The 19,529-nt window shown below is 34.5% G+C and overlaps 1 protein-coding gene across 3 annotated transcripts in view; it reads right to left on the reverse strand.

Moving 5' to 3' along the window:
* Window positions 1-3,591, reverse strand: part of rnf217 (ring finger protein 217) — a 39,067-nt gene extending 35,476 nt beyond the window's left edge. Inside the window, exon 1 of one of the 3 annotated variants that reach the window (XR_012395641.1) lies at window positions 273-3,591. Coding sequence is in view for 2 of the 3 variants with exons in the window: in NM_001082853.1 (NP_001076322.1) it covers window positions 2,629-3,510 (882 nt within the window). In the remaining variant the exon portion in view is untranslated. The remainder of the gene's footprint in view (window positions 1-272) is intronic. The other 2 variants (NM_001082853.1, XM_068215532.1) reach the window with 2 other exon arrangements.
* Window positions 3,592-19,529: the final 15,938 nt, after the last annotated feature.

Raw genomic sequence — 19,529 nt, forward strand, 5'->3', positions numbered from 1 at the left:
AAAGAACAAAACTTTCCATCCGGAGCTCCTTTACGGGACTCCACACTTGTAAACAATCGCTCGCGCCATTCGCGCAGGCTTTCGGTCCCGCCCAGACTCGTCGGCGCTAGCAAGCCGACCAATCACAGAGCTTGCGCTACGCGTTGTAGCGACGTGTAGTTACAATTTTTGAGAGGTGCACGTCAGTGACGGCGATGGCCACAGCGAAGGGCTATGCGTCAGCGCCGTAGCATACGCCGGTGTTTGATGCAGAAGTATAAATCAGCCTTAACTGATCAGATCAGTTTTTACACTATAGTTGCAGACTAGACATAAGTCGACATTCAATATATTGTGATAAAGAACATGCACGATATTGATATAATGGGGACTTTTTTGAGTGTCGTTTAATCATTTTCAGTTTGTTTTTTTGGCAGGGGTTGTTCATGAAAGTACTGAAAAGCTGAAATAGGTTAATATGCTTAATAGGGTGCCTATTTTTAAACATGAACAGTTTTGCATGTTAATCTGGCCTACAACTTTGAAAATTCGGTGACTATTTATAGACCTTTTGTTTGATAACTCTGCAGAGCCATTGTTGAGGAAAGTTACTTTTAAAAGTAATTAGGGTTGGGTCGATAGACGATGCCATCGTCCATGCCGGCATCGCGTTCCTCCGTCGCAAACCCACTCACGAAAAATACACACAGCCCTGTTTCCACTAATACGTCTTAGTTTTAAAATGACATTTTACAACGAAAAACAATCCACATGCACACTGGCATTTCATCTAGCATTTCTTAACAGCCCTCTGTCCACATTATACAGCTGAAAATGCAAATCACGTGACCACACAAACACACACACTGTCATGCGCTCATCTGAGCTCCAGGCAGTCAGCGGGTGCTTTGAGCACAAAACCCCAGCGAGCAGTGCATATCAGACAGTTTTCAAAGATATACCATTGGGTCACATCTCATTATAGTTGTTAAACGTGATATTTAATTAATCTTGTCTCTATCTAACAACTGAAGAGTTTTAAATCTCTTAGTTAACGTGTCACAGCATCAGTACACTACTTAGTAATTTTAGCGAAAACCTCAGATACTGTCTATTGGTTCCTGTTGGTTGTGCACCTTTTTTACCAATCAAGTTTGATGACGCCATTAATAATGACACAGATCACTCTGCCTATTCATGCCAGAGACTTGCGGGAAAATTAATTGACAGGTGGTAATTTGTGTGTAACTTATCTTTATTTATTTATGATTTGGTTATCGGTAAAACAAAGACCATACGGGCCAGGTAGTTAAAACACTAGAGATACAAATAAATAATTTGTTATGAATTAATAAATTATTCATAAATAATTATTGACCGCCACCTACGATGAAGATGCCATTGTCCATCACAATATTTCACATTAGACATCGTACGATGCCAAACTGGTTGACATCGCCCAACCCAGACAGTAATGCATTACAATATTGAGTTACTCCCGGAAAAAAAAAAAAAAAAAAAAACTAGTTGTGTTTCTCAGTTACTTTAGGTAATGCATTAGATCACTTTTGTGTTACTTTTTATTACCTGACTGAGGTTTGATCTCTTTCAAAACGTGTTTTTTTGTCCTATTTTAATGCACGAGTTCTGCCATTAATAGCATACTGTATAACCTACATCTTTAATTACCTTTAAAAGTCACATCAAAAAAATATTTTAGCATAATGTTATCTGAAAGCTTCCTGACCTCAAAGCTGTACATGCAGCAAGTATTTATTTTTAATACTTTTATTTTTATTTTTTACAGCTTATTAATTAAACTAAAAAGTAACTCAAGTTACATTTTCAAAAAAAGTAACTCAAGTTACATTTTCAAAAAAGTAACTCAAATATTGTTACTTAATTTTGAAAAGTAATGGGTTACTGTAATTGTTACTTAGAAAAGTAATATAATTACGTAACTCACATTTCTTGTAATGTGCTACCCCCAATATTGTGTACAGCATACGTAATGACAACTATAAATGCATTAAATAATCTTAGCTGATGTTATTTTCATAGTTAATACCTAATAACACTTTAAAACAAAACTTGTAATCATTTTTTAATTAAGTTAATAACTAAAAACAATTCAGTTGTATTTTTTTATTGAACATATAACTATAATATTGTTATTTCTCATTGACTAACATTATTTGATTTTATTGTAAAAAGTTGTTACCTATAGACCCTTTTCACATTTTCGAATTTCTCAGCTGCATAAATAGAAACTCCTCGCATAAGCGGTAATTCATTTTTTGTCATTTGACACAAAGATGATAATGCATTCATAAATGCATATAAAGGTTCATACGGTTTTAAAAATATATATAAATATGAAAAACTTTAAAGGATTTAGGAGTATGATGACCGATAAACACAACATAACAAAAGACAAAACACGTCTTGTAAAAAAGGTCCAATGTACTTTATCATCATTTTGCTATTTAATTTCTTTAAAACAGTTATTTACTCTTAACATTACATAGGCCCACAGTATTTTTTGTTACTGTTAAATGTTAAGTTGCATTAATATCGCGATAAAAGGAACAACCAAATTTGATACTATTGCAGACACAAAGGTACAACACTGAAAACAAATATGGATACCTGTGAGATGATGTATCTTTTCAGACATTCTTCACAAACAGCCTTTTTGCAACAGTGTAGCGGCATGATTTGTTTATCGTCAAGACAAATGCGACATGTCAACACCACAGACAAACTGTTGTCAGCATTATATGAGCTGTGTATTCCAGACACCATCAGGTCAGAGACGGTATAGGGCACTGGGTAGGGATCATGATTGTCCAATTCTAAGTTTGGTAAGTCGGTGGATGGTAAAACCAGTACATCTGGGGAAGAAGAAGATGAAGAAGATGATGATGATGATGATGATGAAGTCTCGTGATTGGATGTTGTTTTCTGAACAGGTATCCTATAATTATCATTGGCTATACAGTATACAGTGCAGTAAACATGCTCTTTTGATTGGCTGGGATCTTCGCCACTCTTCAAATCAATGTTATAATCAATATGATGATTCCCATCAGGATTTCCCAATTCTGGATTGCTCTCAATATCTTGTTGTAGATTTATTGTGCTACATTGCAACCTTTCATCATCATTTTCATGGTCCAAGTCGTTTAGATTGATGTCATTTCCTACTTTCTCTAGATTTTTGGGATCTTCTGTATCTCTGATAGTGGAACCAAAATTCCTTCTTAAAATATCCACAGCTCTTATGTTTTCCCTCTCGATATGTTCTCTGTGGCCGCCTCCTGGTCCATGTTTGTGTTTATGAAATTCCAAAACATCCTTCGAGGATAATGATGACGATGACGGCACCTTCGCCTCACCGCTGCGGACATCCTGGCCGAAATCAGTGCTCCGTGTCCCGCTGGATACATAGACAGATTCCCCGTCGCGTCCGGAATAACCGGGCATATTTCGCGTGGTGTCATTCACTCGCACGGAAGACTCATCTTCCATTCCTGAGCGGTCAACTTTCCATTTGAGCGAAAAACACACACAGTCCGGTTTCAAACTCACAAACTAAAAACACCGAGTAACAACTAATACACCACTTCCGGGTGCTAAATAGCGAATCCTACTACGGCGAAGCCTCGGGTTATGAATATTAACTATCTTACGTTGACGTTACTTGGTAACGATCCAATGACACACGTCTATCTCATGAATATTAACTATGCGGCTTTGACGTTGTGTCTTTTGCTTCCAATGAAACATTTCCTAATATTAATGAAAATCCGTCGTCAGCATAGTAGGATTCGTGAGCTCACCGTCGAATGTTATGCTTCTTTCGTTTATGCTCGACTAGGTGAGAACTATTACTGTTAATAACCTATTAAATGCGCATATAAATTATAGCACAAATAGCTAGTTATAAGGTGTTTGGTTAGATCTACAATATGCAATAAATACATACGTAAAGATAAAAAACTGACGTTTTACATTTTAAACAACTGCATGTGACTGAAGTCATACTCTTTATATTAAAATGTACGAGTGATTAATACTGTAAGCTTGTACCGTTTGAAATATGTTCTAGTCTCAAAACAACAATCAAAGCATACATCAGAATGAGTCCTGTATATATAACATTGCTACCTGGGGAAAACCACAGAAAACAGACGCTTAAATGTCATACAATAATAGTTTACATGTCAATAAATAGATACAGATAATACAGATGGATGGATGGATAGTACCAAAATACCACTTAACTGTATATTTTTATGTAACTATCCTTCAAAGCTTATATCTAGAATAAAACTTAGCATTATCACATTATTTTCTATTTCATTTTTTCATTGTATTTGTTAGGTTAAATAATGACATTATTTTTCTGTGCAGAAGTTATTAAAACATTTAAACAGATAATTTACTTGCTTACTTGCTTTCTTTTATATAATAACTCATCTCATAACTGATCTATTTTTATCTTTGCCATGATGACAGTAAATAATATTTGACTAAATATTTTTTCAGACACTTCTATACAGCTTAAAGTGACATTTAAAAGTTTAACTAGGTTAACTAGTCAGGTTAGGAAAATAATGCAAGTTATTGTATAATGATGGTAGACTATCGAAAAAAATATATAGCTAAAAGGGGCTGATAATCTTGACCTTAAAATGTTTTTTAAAAAATTAAGAACTGCTTTTATTCTAGCTGAAATTTAAAGACATAACTGTGTTAATACGGTTAACTAGACAAGTAACAAATAAGACTTTCTCCAGAAGAAAAAATCAGAAAATATCCGAAATACTGTGAAAATGGCGACGTGGTGGCGCAGTGGTATAGCACGTTTGCCTCACAGCAAGAAGGTCGCTGGTTCAAGCCTTGGCTGGATCAGTTGGCATTTCTGTGTAGAGTTTTTGCTTGTTCACCCTGTGTTAGCGTGGGTTTCATCCGGGTGCTCCAGTTTCCTTCACAAGTCCAAAGACATGCGGTACAGGTGAATTGGGTAGGCTAAAATTGACCATACTGTGTGTGAGTGTGTGTGAATGAGAGTGTATAGATGTTTCCCAGTGAAGGGTTGTGGCTGGAAGGGCATGCACTGCGTAAAACATGTGCTGGATAAGTTGGCGGTTCGTTCCGATGTGGTGACCCTGGATTAATAAAGGTTTAACATGCTCTGTTAAACATAATTTGAGAAATATATAAAAAAGATATTTTTTATATCTATATAAAAAATATATAGACACTAATTACCACTAATTAATTCCTAAATTATATCTGGTTAAACATTTACTCAGTAAATTTAAAAAGGATATTGATATAAATTGCTCTTTTTGTTCTTTGCATTGGTAAACTTTACCCCCACATCTTTTGGCACTGTGGTTAAGTTAAAAAGCTTTGATATGATGCCTCTGTATCAAAGAAAAGGTACTCTTTAATTTAAATTAACATTTTAAAAAAATAATTTTTGGATATTTTAATTATAATAATCTGAATAATGAAGTTTTTGATATTCATCTATTCACGTTGTTGATTTTTATCATTATGAGTGTAAAATTTTCAGCACCAAAAACATTTTTTTACTGAGTTTTATAAGGAACCAAAAAAATATTTTGTCACTTAAAGCTGTATAGAAGTTTCTTGAAAAATATTGAGTAAAATATTATGTCCTGTCATCATGGCAAAGATAAAATAAATCAGCTATTAGAGATGAGTAATTAAAACTATTATGTTTAGAAATGTGCTGAAAAAATATTCTCTGTTAAACAGAAATTGGGGACAAAGAATAAACAAGGGGGCTAATAATTCTGACTTCAACTGTATATATATCCCCACTCTGCCAATCTTATCTTGATTAAATCATAAACACTAGAGGGAGGTAGAGTGTAAGATAAAACATCTCCATTTGCTCGCCTTAGATTGGTTCCGCTTCAGTGCTTTTGAATGTTAGAAAAAGAGACATGAGCAAATGCTGAGTGTGATGTTTCCTCGGAAAAAGTAAAAGGTAAATTAACCCAGTAATAGGTCACTTGGGTATATTGAAGATGCTGAATCAACATTTTGCTCCACCTTGTTGATCTCCTTTAGGATAAAAAGGCCCCAGGGCCCCTGATGATATTTGCACATTCACAGCAACTTACAAGGACAGAAATAAAAATAAAGCTGTACACTTCACCTATAAGCAATTAAATATCAAAACACGTTATGTGATATATTGCTTGGATTTTTTAAACATGTTTTACCACATACTGCAGCTAATATATTTTGTACTTTAAGTTTCTAACGTGTTTAGCAAATTCTTAGCACTTCATTAACTGGCTTTATTTTGTTGGTCCTCTACATTTAATTATATTTTATTTAGAACAATAAAAATATTAGATATAATTTTTTTAAATAACTGGTTTAATAAAAATACACTTTTAGTTAGCAGCTTTTAGATGACCATGGTGTCCTTTTCTCATATGAAGAATGTATGCATCAGTTCCCCCTAAAGAATATATAATTATTTTTGGTGAAATTCCAGATTGTGTTATACCTTTAGTCAAATCTGGCTTTAAAGGTTCTATAAATTGTTTTATTTTTGACAAGATAAACCTTTTTGCTGACCAAACTTTTCTCAGTTCATTCATTCATTCATTCATTCATTTTCATTTTGGTGTAGTCCCAAGGTCACCACAGCGGAATGAATCACCTCTTAACGTTCTACGTCAAACTATTTGCTTAGTTAGTTCTCAGATCTCTTTACCTGCTTGCAAAGGTTTTTGGAATAATAGATTTGGTGACATGGATTGGGAATAGTTTCAAAAGATTTTTATCCAATCTTTATCTAAATCTAATAGATTTGATCTAAAGCTGTCAAGGTCTCAATCACAATCATTCATAAGTGCTACCCAATAAATACCAAACTAGCTAAATTTAATATCAACATTTCCCTTAAAAGCTAATTTTTTACTCAATATGATGAATCACTAAATCATTTATTTTGGGAATGTAATTTGTCTACTGGCGAGGCAGTGGCACAGTAGGTAGTGCTGTCGCCTCACAGCAAGAAGGTCGCTGGTTCGAACCTCGGCTCAGTTGGCGTTTCTGTATGGAGTTTGCTGTGGCGACCCCGGATTAATAAAGTGACTAAGCTGACAAGAAAATAAATGACTTTGTCTACTGTAAAGTACTCTACTTTGGGTTAATTTTTCCAATTTTATTAAAATATATTCTTATTTCCAAACATTTGTATATCCCTAAAACTTTTATTCTTTGAATACTGCCCAAGCTTAGACCCTTCATTCTTGTCAGCTTAGTCCCTTTTTTAATCTGGGGTTGCCACAGCGGAATGAACCGCCAACTTATCCAGCAAGTTTTTACGCAGCGGATACCCTTCCAGCGGCAACCCATCTTTGGGAAACATCCACACACACACTCATACACTACAGACAATTTAGCCTACCCAATTCACCTGTATTGCATTTCTTTGGACTGTGGGGGAAACCCGCGACCCAGTGACCTTCTTGCTGTGAGGCGACAGCACTACCTACTGCGCCACTGCTTCGCCCGAGCTTACTGTAGATCCTTCTTATTGTAAATGTATTTTTTTAATAGCTGTTTCTAACATTAATTTTCAAATTTAGATATTTTACAAATGACATGATCCTGAAATGTTTTTGCTAACAGTATATTGTTAGCATAAAGCAGTGTATTGACTTAATTAGCATGTTTTAACATGAATTACATGCTGCTAAGGCTACTGTGCAGCTAATGTTTCTATATCCTTTGCTACATGACTAACATGTTTTAATGTGTATGGTAACTACTTTGAAAGCTTTTAGATTTATAATAGTAAGCAAATGCAATTTTTAGTTTCAAATCAAAAAATATGCTCGTGTTTGACAAATCCCAGTCTCTGTAGTGACAATTTATAAAAGTGTGACACGAACCCGTCATTAATTAATAAATCGAAATCATGGTAATTAGTTTTGCTTAAACGTCCATCTGTTAAGGGGCTAATTAAAAAAATTCTAAGGAGTGACCATCTGTTATTATCTGTGATGAATCTAAGAGGGGTCGCAGTGTCGCCGAACGCACTCAATCTTGCGTCACACGTTCAAAGCCACCAAATCCTGCTCGACGTGCAGGCTTGATGAAGAGAGAGCGCCTCCCTGGCTTTTCCTTAAGACTTCTACAGTAGTTACATTCATATTCGTATGCATTTTAGTGTCTAAGCTTAGATGGATTAAAAAAGATGAAATCATAACAATGACATCATGTCCTGGGTGATTTCCAGAGTATTGCTATGCGGTTGCAAAGGTGTTTAAACTATGGCAAGCCGTTTAAACATTTAATTTATACAACATGCTAGCATTTATTTCACACTACAAGTATTTTTTTAGATGCTAGAATATTTTACATTAAAAGAACACCACTTAAAAATAATAACAATAATTTTACAACCTCCCTAAACAGTTAATTTTTAACGATTTACACACATTCAGCCTATCTCAGAGTCTGGCAGGAGCACTTTTAGCTTAGCCTAGCATAATCATAGAATATGTTTAGACTGTTAGCATCTCATTGCACAAACTCAGTTCTGAAGGGCTAGCATACTAGAAATTTCTTGGCAGGTGTGTTGACGCAAGTCGGAGTTAAATTCTGCAGGACACCGGCCCTGCAGGACCAAGTTTGGGAACCCCTGGTTTGGATAATTTCCCTATTTAAACTCGACTATTTTGTAGTTACATAGTGTGTTATCATTGTAGCTGCTGGAGCTATGTTAAGGCTGCAGAGTTTCTTAATTATTACATCAGAATGAGACAAGCCATATCTGTCTAGAAAATAGCAACTTTATGTTTTTTTCCATCAGTCTTATTACACAATGTACACAAAAGCATCGACCTTTAAATTTTAAAAATGATCATCTTTTAATTTTTTTTAGCAAACAATGTCTAATCCGCTCCGGTTTCCCCCACAATTCCAAAGGCATGCACTATAATTGATTTGGGTAAGCTAAATTGTCCGTAATGTATGTGTGTGATTGAGTGTGGATGGATGTTTCCCAGTGATGGGTTGCAGCGGGAAGGGCATCCGCTGCGTAAAACATATCCTGTATAAGCTGGCGGTTCATTCCACTGTGGCAACCCCAAATTAATAAAGGGGCTAACCCGAAAAGAAAATGAATGAGTGAATGTCTAATCTGATTCAATAATTTATGCCAAGCTAAGCTAAAAGTACTCCCGTTAGATAGGTTGAATATTCAAAAAGGTAAAACTGAAGTGTTTAACTCTAGGGATTTGTAAAATGAGCCTATTTTAAAAGTGAAGTGATTCTTTATTCATTCATTATCCTTAAGCTTAGTTCATGATGTATCAGGGTCAGTGTTTCTTTAAGTAATAGTAATTACTTAAATGCTATTGCTTAGTCTTTAAATACTTATGCATCTTCTTCATTTACTAGTGACTTTGGTAACACTTTATTTTAAGGTGTCCTTGTTTCACGTTCCATGTTACATGCAACTAACCCTAGAAAAAAGTATCAAAACTAAACTACAAAATACAGCAGCCAAAAATGTATCAAAATAAAATACTGTATTTTAAAAATACTACAAAATACTTTTACTAGGGAGCATGACATTACTTCCTAAACCTTCTATCAACAGGCATATTGGATCAATCCCTTCACAATAAACTGATTTAGTTAAGTAAACAGTGTTTGACAGCAATAGCTTTTCTCTGAGCACTTACCACATTAGTATAAATGTTATGCATGTAATGCAGATAATGAGTTGGAATAAAGTACCATTTTTCTTCATTGTGTTTTCATCTATTGCATGGCCAGTAAAATTGCCATTTTAACAGCCTTATATTTTAAAAGGGCAATTTATGAAGTTTTTTTTTTTTTTTTTCTTCAATTAAAATCCTCAATACTCAATGTAAAACATGATTTCTGAAAACAACAGTTTCAGTACTGTAATTTCCATACATAATGTTTTAGCAAATGTTTTCTTCAATGCACAACATAAACTATCTAAAAAAATGGAGTTAGAAGTTTTGGCAAAGTCTGGAGTTTTTGACTAGTATAGACTGGAGAATTATTATATATTTGTGTTAAATATACTGGATTGTGCCACTTTGACATGAGACAAGCATCTTTCCTCTTCATTAACTACACCTGCTGGCTGATCAGGTATATTTATATATAATATAAAGATATTACCACTGTAGGACTTATTTTTATGTTGTTTGTCTTATTTTCTTGGCATCAGCAATCCATCCAATACTACTATTATTTGAGTTTGCTCATTCTCGCAAAAGTTTTTCAGTTCTTCTTTAACTGGAAGTGTCTCAGTTTACCCCTTGACTGAACACCAGTTCACAGTCTTTAGGTGTATATGTTTATTTTTTAAACGTCCTTTGCATTTCCAGTAAAAGCATTGAAATTGAGAATGATCATGTGCTGAAGACTTATCCTGTCCTTAAGAACTGATATTTTATTCCATCTCATTTTTTAAGTAAAGATGCTGATGCCGAACTGTACACTATACTCCCATTATATATTACAGGCATTGTGCAGTATACCATTTTCAATACCATTTGCCGTTTGTCTCTTATTTTCTTAATGTGTGCATAATTTCCATCCATAATTCAAGCATTGATGATCTTCTTATTCAATTTTCTGTTCTGATCTCAAGCATATGCAAAGAACTGAGAAAGCACCGATCTGAGGCTGCATTTTATGAAGTCATCATGTAGACTTCTTACAAAATATTTTACAGTATTTTAAAATACAAGATACTAAAGTATTTTGAAACAAAATATTTGAGCCATTTTTATAAACCCTATTGAATACAAATTACATACTATTTTAAATACATATATTATAAATACAGCCCATTCCTTTCCATAATGGTACCCCTAAAGTACATATTAATACCCAAATGTACCTAGAAAGTACCTTTGAGCTACCATTGTAGACCTATGCACCTTTTAAAAAGGTACTGCCCCAGTGACAGCTTCCTTACCTTTATGTCTGAGAGTGAACTATAGGATCTTTCATTGGCTGTATTTTTTTTTTTTTTTACTAGAACATGCAGTATTCAAATTATAGTAATAGTTATCCATTTGATACTAGGACCCATTGTCAGATAATAATGCTTATTACCTAGTAGTATTTATTTATTAGATACATGAGCAATATCACACGAGTAGCAGTGGGATATGGCTGTATATCAGCACTGGCAGGAGGAATTAACCCCAAAATAAGCAGCGCAATCACTACCAGACTGCTGTTGTGTTTGCGATAAGGAGGGACGAGGATGAATCCAGCTTCTTATTCGCAGCTTCTTATTGACACTATCTGGTCCACCTTAAAAACGGTGACGCTTCCATTTTCAGCTTCTTATTCATGCTCAAGAAAACACAGCAGTTTTAATCTTCTAAGCAAGGGCTTATTATGTGGTTCTGGTGCCATCTTGTGGAAAGACAATGTCAACTGTCTTTGATTAATGGACACTGACGCGCTGTCTCTCAGAAATTATAATTATTTTAAAATAGGCACTATCCTTATAAATAAACTGCATAGTTGCAATCGAAACAACTACATTCTCAACTAAAATAGCCTCAAAAGAACATTATGTTGCCTAACAGCAGGAATATTTGTCAAACTGTAGAGCGTCCTCTGCTTGTATGTGAGCGGAGTGATACACAAAGGTGCAGAGGCCTTTGTGTGCTGTTACTGGCAAAATATTTCACAGCTATCAGTCAATCAGATTCAAGAACCAGACAGAACTGTTGTATAAAAGTATTTTTTGATTATGTATTCTTATCTACGAAATGTACACTTGTAAAGTACACTTAATTATTTTATTTAATGGTAATTTTAAATTATAAAAAAAAAAAAACTAATACTTGTAGCAAGAAAATAGATGCTAGTACTTATAGTTGAAATGGCTTGCCATATGCATAGTGTAGGATTAAAAATCAAATTATAATGGAACACTTCGGAAAATGCAGGCCATAGCAATTAGATGATTCAGTCCTATGGTAAGTCATTACATTTTGTAGAGTTCTTCCATCAGTGCTGCAGATAAAATATTATGCATCATAATAATAATTCAGCTACTTATGGGGTCTGTGGCACAGAGCCCAGACTCAGTGTTTGATGGACAGGCATAAAAAAAGATAAGCTAATAGGAGGGAATGCTTATGCCATCAAAACGTGCAGGGAACAGCTTCAGAGTCAGCAGCATTCTCTAGTGAAGTCTGGTCTTTCATCCCTATAGTATATCACCTCCTTCCACAACTCCTCTGTGCTCTTCAAAGCACCCTACAGTTTTAATACAGAATGGAGCCTTGAGATAGGATACTAGCTTTAGCCCTATAAAATATTGAAGTCAGATTGATCCCTGTTTTGCACGGTGAGTTTTCCACACATCATCAATAGCTCTGAATGTTGTGGGCTTTTGGAGATTATGAAGCGACCTATGTGCTCAAAGCAGAGTTCAGATGCAGTGTCTCAGTAGTTTGAATTGATTCTCCCACTTTCTTAACTCACTTATTTCATCCTGTAGATTTTCTCTACTGGGTATCTGCTGAAGTGGGAACAAAGTAGCCATGTGTTTTCCCCCTTCTCTATTACATAAATGGTTTCACCGTCTTAACTACAGTAGATAAGTGATATTTGATGACAAACTTTGATGTTGGCTTGGCAAAGTTGGGACTGAAAGTTTGAAATAACTTTTCAAAACGTTTTACTCTGAGAAACGTTTAGTTGATATAGCTTGTGTGGATGTTTTAAACATGTTTTACCACATGGCTAATATGTTTTAGACTTTGTTGCAGTTTCCAACATGGTTGGCAAACTCAGCATACATTAGCAAAAGCTTATTAAAATGTTTCTGGAAAGGATATTGTTAGCATGAATTATGGGTTGGAATTATTATATTGCTACAATGTTTTTATAGCATGAATTAGCATGTTGTTAAGGTTTCCAACATGAATTATGTTGAGTTTAGAATTTTTCTAGCATGAATCATAAAATGTTTTTGCCAACAGTTCATTGATAGCATGAAGCAGTGATTACATACCACTATGTACATTTCTAGAGGGTGCCAAATATGTCCCAGGAGTTACGTTGTTTTGCAGTTTTTATTTTTGCGAGTCCACTAGAGGCCACTGTGTACGCTTTTTTAGATCTTAAATTTATATTGCGAGTGAAATAGCGCATGCTATTCTCATGTTAATCCACCATAGGCCACTGTCGACTGACTTACTGAATGACTGACTGACCAATTGACTGACCCATCCTCTTCCTTCACTAAACCCAACCAATAGTGTTGCACAGATCGACCTGCTCACCCACTTCCCTAAACCCAACCCACAGTGTTTTTAAAAGCAATCCATAAAAAGAAAAGCCCTTGTCTGATTTTTACCATGTTTTCAGATTTTACCACATTCTCACCCCGTTATTTGTTTATTTTATTTTATAGCATTTGTTTTTGTCTTACCTGCTTTCTGGAACCCTTCTTGAACCACCGACGTAAATGGTGAGCTACCTGGACAAACTGGTAACAGCAGAAAAGCCATCCATATAGAGATAAGTGGTCAGCTGGTAAGCGCGAAAAGGACCAGAATCATACTGCCCCGTAGCGTTTGTTTTAAAGATTAAATGCAGCCATACTGGTGACATAATTCATGATCTCCAGGAAAGTGCAGTGTATTGGGCTACAATTTCAGAAATAGCCTTTGTTCAGTGTATTTATTTAATTAGCATCTTTTTAGCATGAATTTTATGCTACTACAGCTAACGTGCAGCTAACATAATTCTAGCATGCTTTGCCACATGAATAACATCTTGCTAGCATGAAATAACATGTTGGTACCATGGTTATTATATTAATGAATTGACATGTTGTTATCGTTTCACTGACACTTTCTTTTAAGGTGTTCTTGTTGCATGTAGTAATTACAAGTAAATAGGCCTAATTGCATAAAACTAACCCTAAACCTATAGCCTACAGTAAGTACACTTAATGTTACTCAAAAATTGATAATAACAAGGACACATTAAATCAATCTGTCTAACATAAATTACCATACTGATAGCACAAATTGCTAACATGAATTTACATGTTTTTAGCATATTACAAACACGTTTCTGCAATGAATTGACATATTTATAGTGTAAATGACCATTACAGCCCAAGTAATTAATTACATGTTTGTGTTAGCATGTCCCTGACATGAATTAATATAGCAAGAATAAATGAATAGCTAGCATAAATTAGCATGCTAATATGTTTCTAATATATAACACATGCTAAATTTAACTATTGTATGGTCTGATTCTGAATGTTGTTGTACCACACTATGGATTGGATCGTCCATTTCATGGAAAACCTTAAAAAATTTAGCATACTGCATCAGACTATTCTAAACGTCTGAGTTTGGTGTTTGCATTAAAAACTCAAAGAGGATATAGCCTGCTTGTAATCAAATAGGATCTTAGGATGTTGGCTTTGTCAAATCAGAATAACTAGATATTTATTCAGATATACATCAGTTGATCTGTAGCTCAGGTAACCGCATCTCTGATGTGCGTGTGATCTTTAATCACTTGTTCCCCACGGGCAACTGCACAACACATGACTGTAAAACAAACACTCGCCTGGAGTGTTTACAGAAGAACAAAAGGCAGTGTTCAAGCAGGAACATGTGATGCTGAAGCAGAGAGGGGAAGCTGTATGATTGACAGCGCTTCTTTCTTAAGTGGGGAGACAGTCATCATGACAATGTCGAGCGACAGTCTGTTGCTAGGCACGGTCGATGTGTGCTGTATGACACGTTACTATATTTAGACATGACATAATAAGGCAAAGAAGTGAAGGCAAGAGAAGCAAAATGAAGAGTCATTGACACAGTCAGGTTTTATTTACAGTCAAGTAACAGAAATAGAAAAAGGCCTAACTATTGAAAACTCAGCACTGAACCCGATGAAAACAACCTGCGTAAAGCGTCTACCATGAGTGTTGTTTGTTTTTAGATGATTATAATCCACCATTTAATTAACGAGAATGGTTAAGCTACAATATAGCGCCAAATAAAAGCTACATTTGTGATTTTTTTCAGACTCTTTACAAGAATTTCAACTAGTTTCTAAATCCATGTGTTGTTTTTTTTTGTTGTTATTATTTACAGTTTTGGTTAGAGCATCGTCATAGTGACGTCACATACACTCCTGGGTAGAAGCATCATGCAAGATTTCCCGGTAGCGGATTCATTTTCATTCAGGATTCTTTACGCTTGATAATTATGATAGTCAAATCTGACATTTAACAGCGTCAGGTTTTGTTTTACATGTGTTATTTCAAGGTGAATCTGACATTAGCTTAGACTGAGCCTTGCAACAGTTTTTTTTGCTTTAACTTTGCCCTGTTTATTTAATATCATCAAGTCTAATCAAGCACCATGTTGAATCAGAATGTATTTACAAATGTCTTAAAAGTCACTTGTACAGCAGCCAGACATGATGTAAGACTCGCTCATCTGGAATCTGCTAATCTTTGAGAAGCAAACAAGAACCTTTGAACAACAGTGAAAATAACGAGGAATCCCTTGGAAACTTGAAAAGGTCGAATTTCATCCCAAAAAGCATCAAACCAAATCAAATCAAATGAAAGATACGAAATACAATAGTAAAAATTAGGAGATTTATACTATAAGAGTGCGAGAATTCACACAAAGCAATTCAGAAGTAAAAATTAATCAAATAAAAATGTTGTAAATGTTTTACCACACGGCTAATATGTTTTTAACTCTGTTTCAGTTTCTAGTATGCTTGACAAACCTTTAGCTAAAATTAGCATGATAAAAGTTTATTAGAATGTTTCTGGAAAGAATATTGTTGGCATGAGTTATGGGTTAGAATTATATTGTTGCTACTATTTTTTTTAGGATGAATTAGCATGTTGTTAAGGTGTTTCCATGAGTTATCTTGAGTTTAGATTTTTTAATGACATGAATCATGAAATGTTTTTGCTAACAGTATTTTGTTAGCATGAAGTAGTGTATTCATTTATAGCATGAATTTCATGCTACTACGGCTGATGTGCAGCTAACATGTTTCTAATATGCTTTGCCACATACATATATGTTTTAACATGTTGCTAGCATGAATTAACATGTTGGCAATTCAAATTAATGATACTACAGTTGCAATCAGAATTATTAACCCGTATAAATTATTAGTGCCCTTTTTATTTTTTTTTTTTAATTTCTGTTTAACAGAGAGCAGATTTTATCAACACATTTCTAAACATAATATTTTTACTCATTTCTAATAACTGATTTGTTTTTATCTTTGCCATGATGACAGTAAATAATAATTTACTAGATGCTTTACAAGACTCTTCTATACAGCTAAAAGTGACATTTAAAGGCTTAACTAGGTTAACAGGTAAGGGTAATTAGGTGTTATTGTATGGCGATGGTTTGTTCTGTAGACATTTAAAATAAAAACTAGCTTAAAGGGGCTAATAATTTTGTCCTTAAAATTGTTTTTAAAAACTTAAAAGCTGCTTTTATTCTAGCCGAAATAAAACAAATAAGACTTTCAACCATGGCCTGAGGTAAGGGGTATATGTAAATGTAAGTATATAAATATATATATATATTTATATATGTATATATGTATATTTATATATATATATATATATATATATATATATATATATATATATATATATATATATATATATATATGTATATATTTATAAATGTATATATATATATATATATATATATATATATATATATATATATATATATATATATATATATATATATATATATATATAAATACACACACATACACACACACACACGCGCCATCTTATTTCAGTCACTGCGAGGAGCGACGAACCCAACCTTGTGTTTTAACAGTAACTTGTTATAAAAGCCCATGCAGGTGGATTCAGTATGGGCTTAACTTTATGTTGAATCGTTACTAACAAAGCTATGTTTTAGCTCAGTGTAGCTAATATGTTTTTGGTATTCATTTGTACATGTAATATATCAAATCTGTGTACTGTTAGCTTTAAGGGCTGGCCTCAATATTATCCACCTAGCGGCGCCTTTTTTTCTCAAACCATTTGCTTTATAAGCATTTACTAACATTACGCACATCTAGACAGACAAGCTGCTCATGAACTGCAAAGCATAATCGCTTATTTTAAAAGCAATATTTTATTGACATGCTGGCCAAAAAATTGTGTTAACGTCTCCTACAGACACCACTTTCTCCCATTCGGGCAGCGTAGCAGACAAGACGGACAACATGATGTTTTCATAACCTGGACAAACCTAACAGGCAAGTTATTTCATACTGTATATAAATCACTGTCACTGGAATCAGAATATCCCTGTCACACAGCCCTAAATATGTGCTCAGTGTAAAGTGATGCAACGAGCAACGTCGAGGGGTTACATCTTTTGTGGAGCCGGAGGTTTCGTTTTTAGTATAGGGCTAACGTTGGTTTTATATTCGCATATTCGTTCATTTAGCAGTCTCTGTATTGTTTACCATGTTACTTTGAATATTCGATTAGAATTAGCATGCAAGTATAACTTCTAAACAACATTATCTAATTGACTGAACAATGTTGTATTTTGACAGTCATTTGCTGCTAACATGATTTTCCTATTTAGAATTTGCAAAGAATACTTTACAGAAATTCTCTTTAATAATTTATTGTCTGAATATCCAAAGTAGGCTTTGCAGTCTCCGTTTTCAGACCTTTACTTCCACTGTATCTGTTCAGATGAACGGAAACGGAACCCCCCCCATGACATCAGACACAGCAACATTTGAAGATGGTGTCGCCCTAGGTTTCCTGCCATTTTCTGCTAAATGGTTCCATTATTCGAGTTTGTTTAATATATTTTCATTGAAGTGGAATCCAATGTACAAAATAATGTAAACTTGACTGAGGGCTTCATTTCCCCTTTAATACTAAACAACAAGTACAGGAAAAAAAGAAATATATAAAATAAATTTTTCATTTGATTTTGGGATGAAATATAACCTTCTGTGAGATCCACCCATATAGGTATCCTGTCCTCGTGTCATCATTGCATAACCCATACAAATAAATTTATCACTCCACCACACTGAGGTGAATGCAAGCGCAAAGATTGCAGCGAAGGACTGTAGGGAATCATTTGCCAGCGAGGTCTGGAAAGTGGTGCGGCTAGAATATCTTTATTAATTATCAAAGCCACTCAGCTTTGCCAGTGCAGTTCACAAGGGGATTGATTAAACACAGCTCAGTGGGAGCCTCTGTTTATGTACAGCCGTTCTGGCTAAGAGCAGATTTGCCATTTATTGGAATGTTAACAGGATGACATTTTAGGCACTTTCTTCTGGAAACTGCAGATGTATGCATGTCAACCCAACACAGTTACCAGAATCAAGATAAGATACATAATTCATCATCCATTTGTGTTGAGGAAGGGGGGGAATTCAGATGTGTTTGTCATGGTAGTGAAGATCTGATGCATCATCTGAGGGCTACAGTTTGCATGGGACTTTAGGCGAATGAAAGTGCAGTTTAAAAGTATTCGTTAAGGAGGAAGGTTACAAAAGAAGCTAAATCACCTGAACAGCTTCAGCATTTCACGTAAAAGCTCTCAGTTAAAGCTGGGAAAAAAAGGGATAGTTCACTCAAAACTTTAAGTTTGCTGTTTATTTATTTTCATCCTCAGGACAGATGTTGATCTGGTTTTTTCTTCAATAGAACATTAAAGAAGATCTTTTTAGCTGAAATCGTGGTCCTTGGTGCTTCATAGAATGATCAAAGGTTAATGGCACTTTGTCAAAAAGTGTCAACATTAAATACAGATAAAAGCAATTAATTAATATATGTGGCTTTTTTCTGTTACTGGCTCTCTGGGGAAAAATATTCACCATAAATCACGTATACTTAATTAAATCGTATTCATAAATGGATACTTTACCCAAAATTTTCAATTCTCACACCATTTACTTATCCTCCACTTTTTTCCTAAACTTTTCTTCTGTTTAACACAAAGACAATATACTGAATGCTAGAAAAGTCCATTTTTCAATATATAATAAACAATATTTTGTTTTGTTTCTACTCTGGATGTCAATGGCTGCTCTTTGAGAACTGCTTTTCATTTTTGGATGAATTTCCCTTTAACGCAGCTGGTAACGATATACAATGTGGATGTTTTACATGTCTAAAGCGTATCATGTTTTTACATAAATTAAAATCATTTTAAACATAATAATGTCTGAGATCATGTTTTGATTGAGTAACTTGCAGATCTGTGTTGGCTTTGAATTCTGCAAAAGGAGTCAGATTGTTTTGTTCGATTCAGTGAACTGGTTCACTAAAAAGAACCAGTCCAAATAATTTCCTTGTGAACCTGACACCACTCTGAACCAATTGCTTGAGGCTGTAGATTAGAGGTACTAATGTTAGTGTAAAATATGCAAATGTTTAGATAATCTGTGTACAT

Source organism: Danio rerio, chromosome 20 (assembly GCF_049306965.1).
Source record: "Danio rerio strain Tuebingen ecotype United States chromosome 20, GRCz12tu, whole genome shotgun sequence".
Lineage (NCBI taxonomy): Eukaryota > Metazoa > Chordata > Actinopteri > Cypriniformes > Danionidae > Danio > Danio rerio.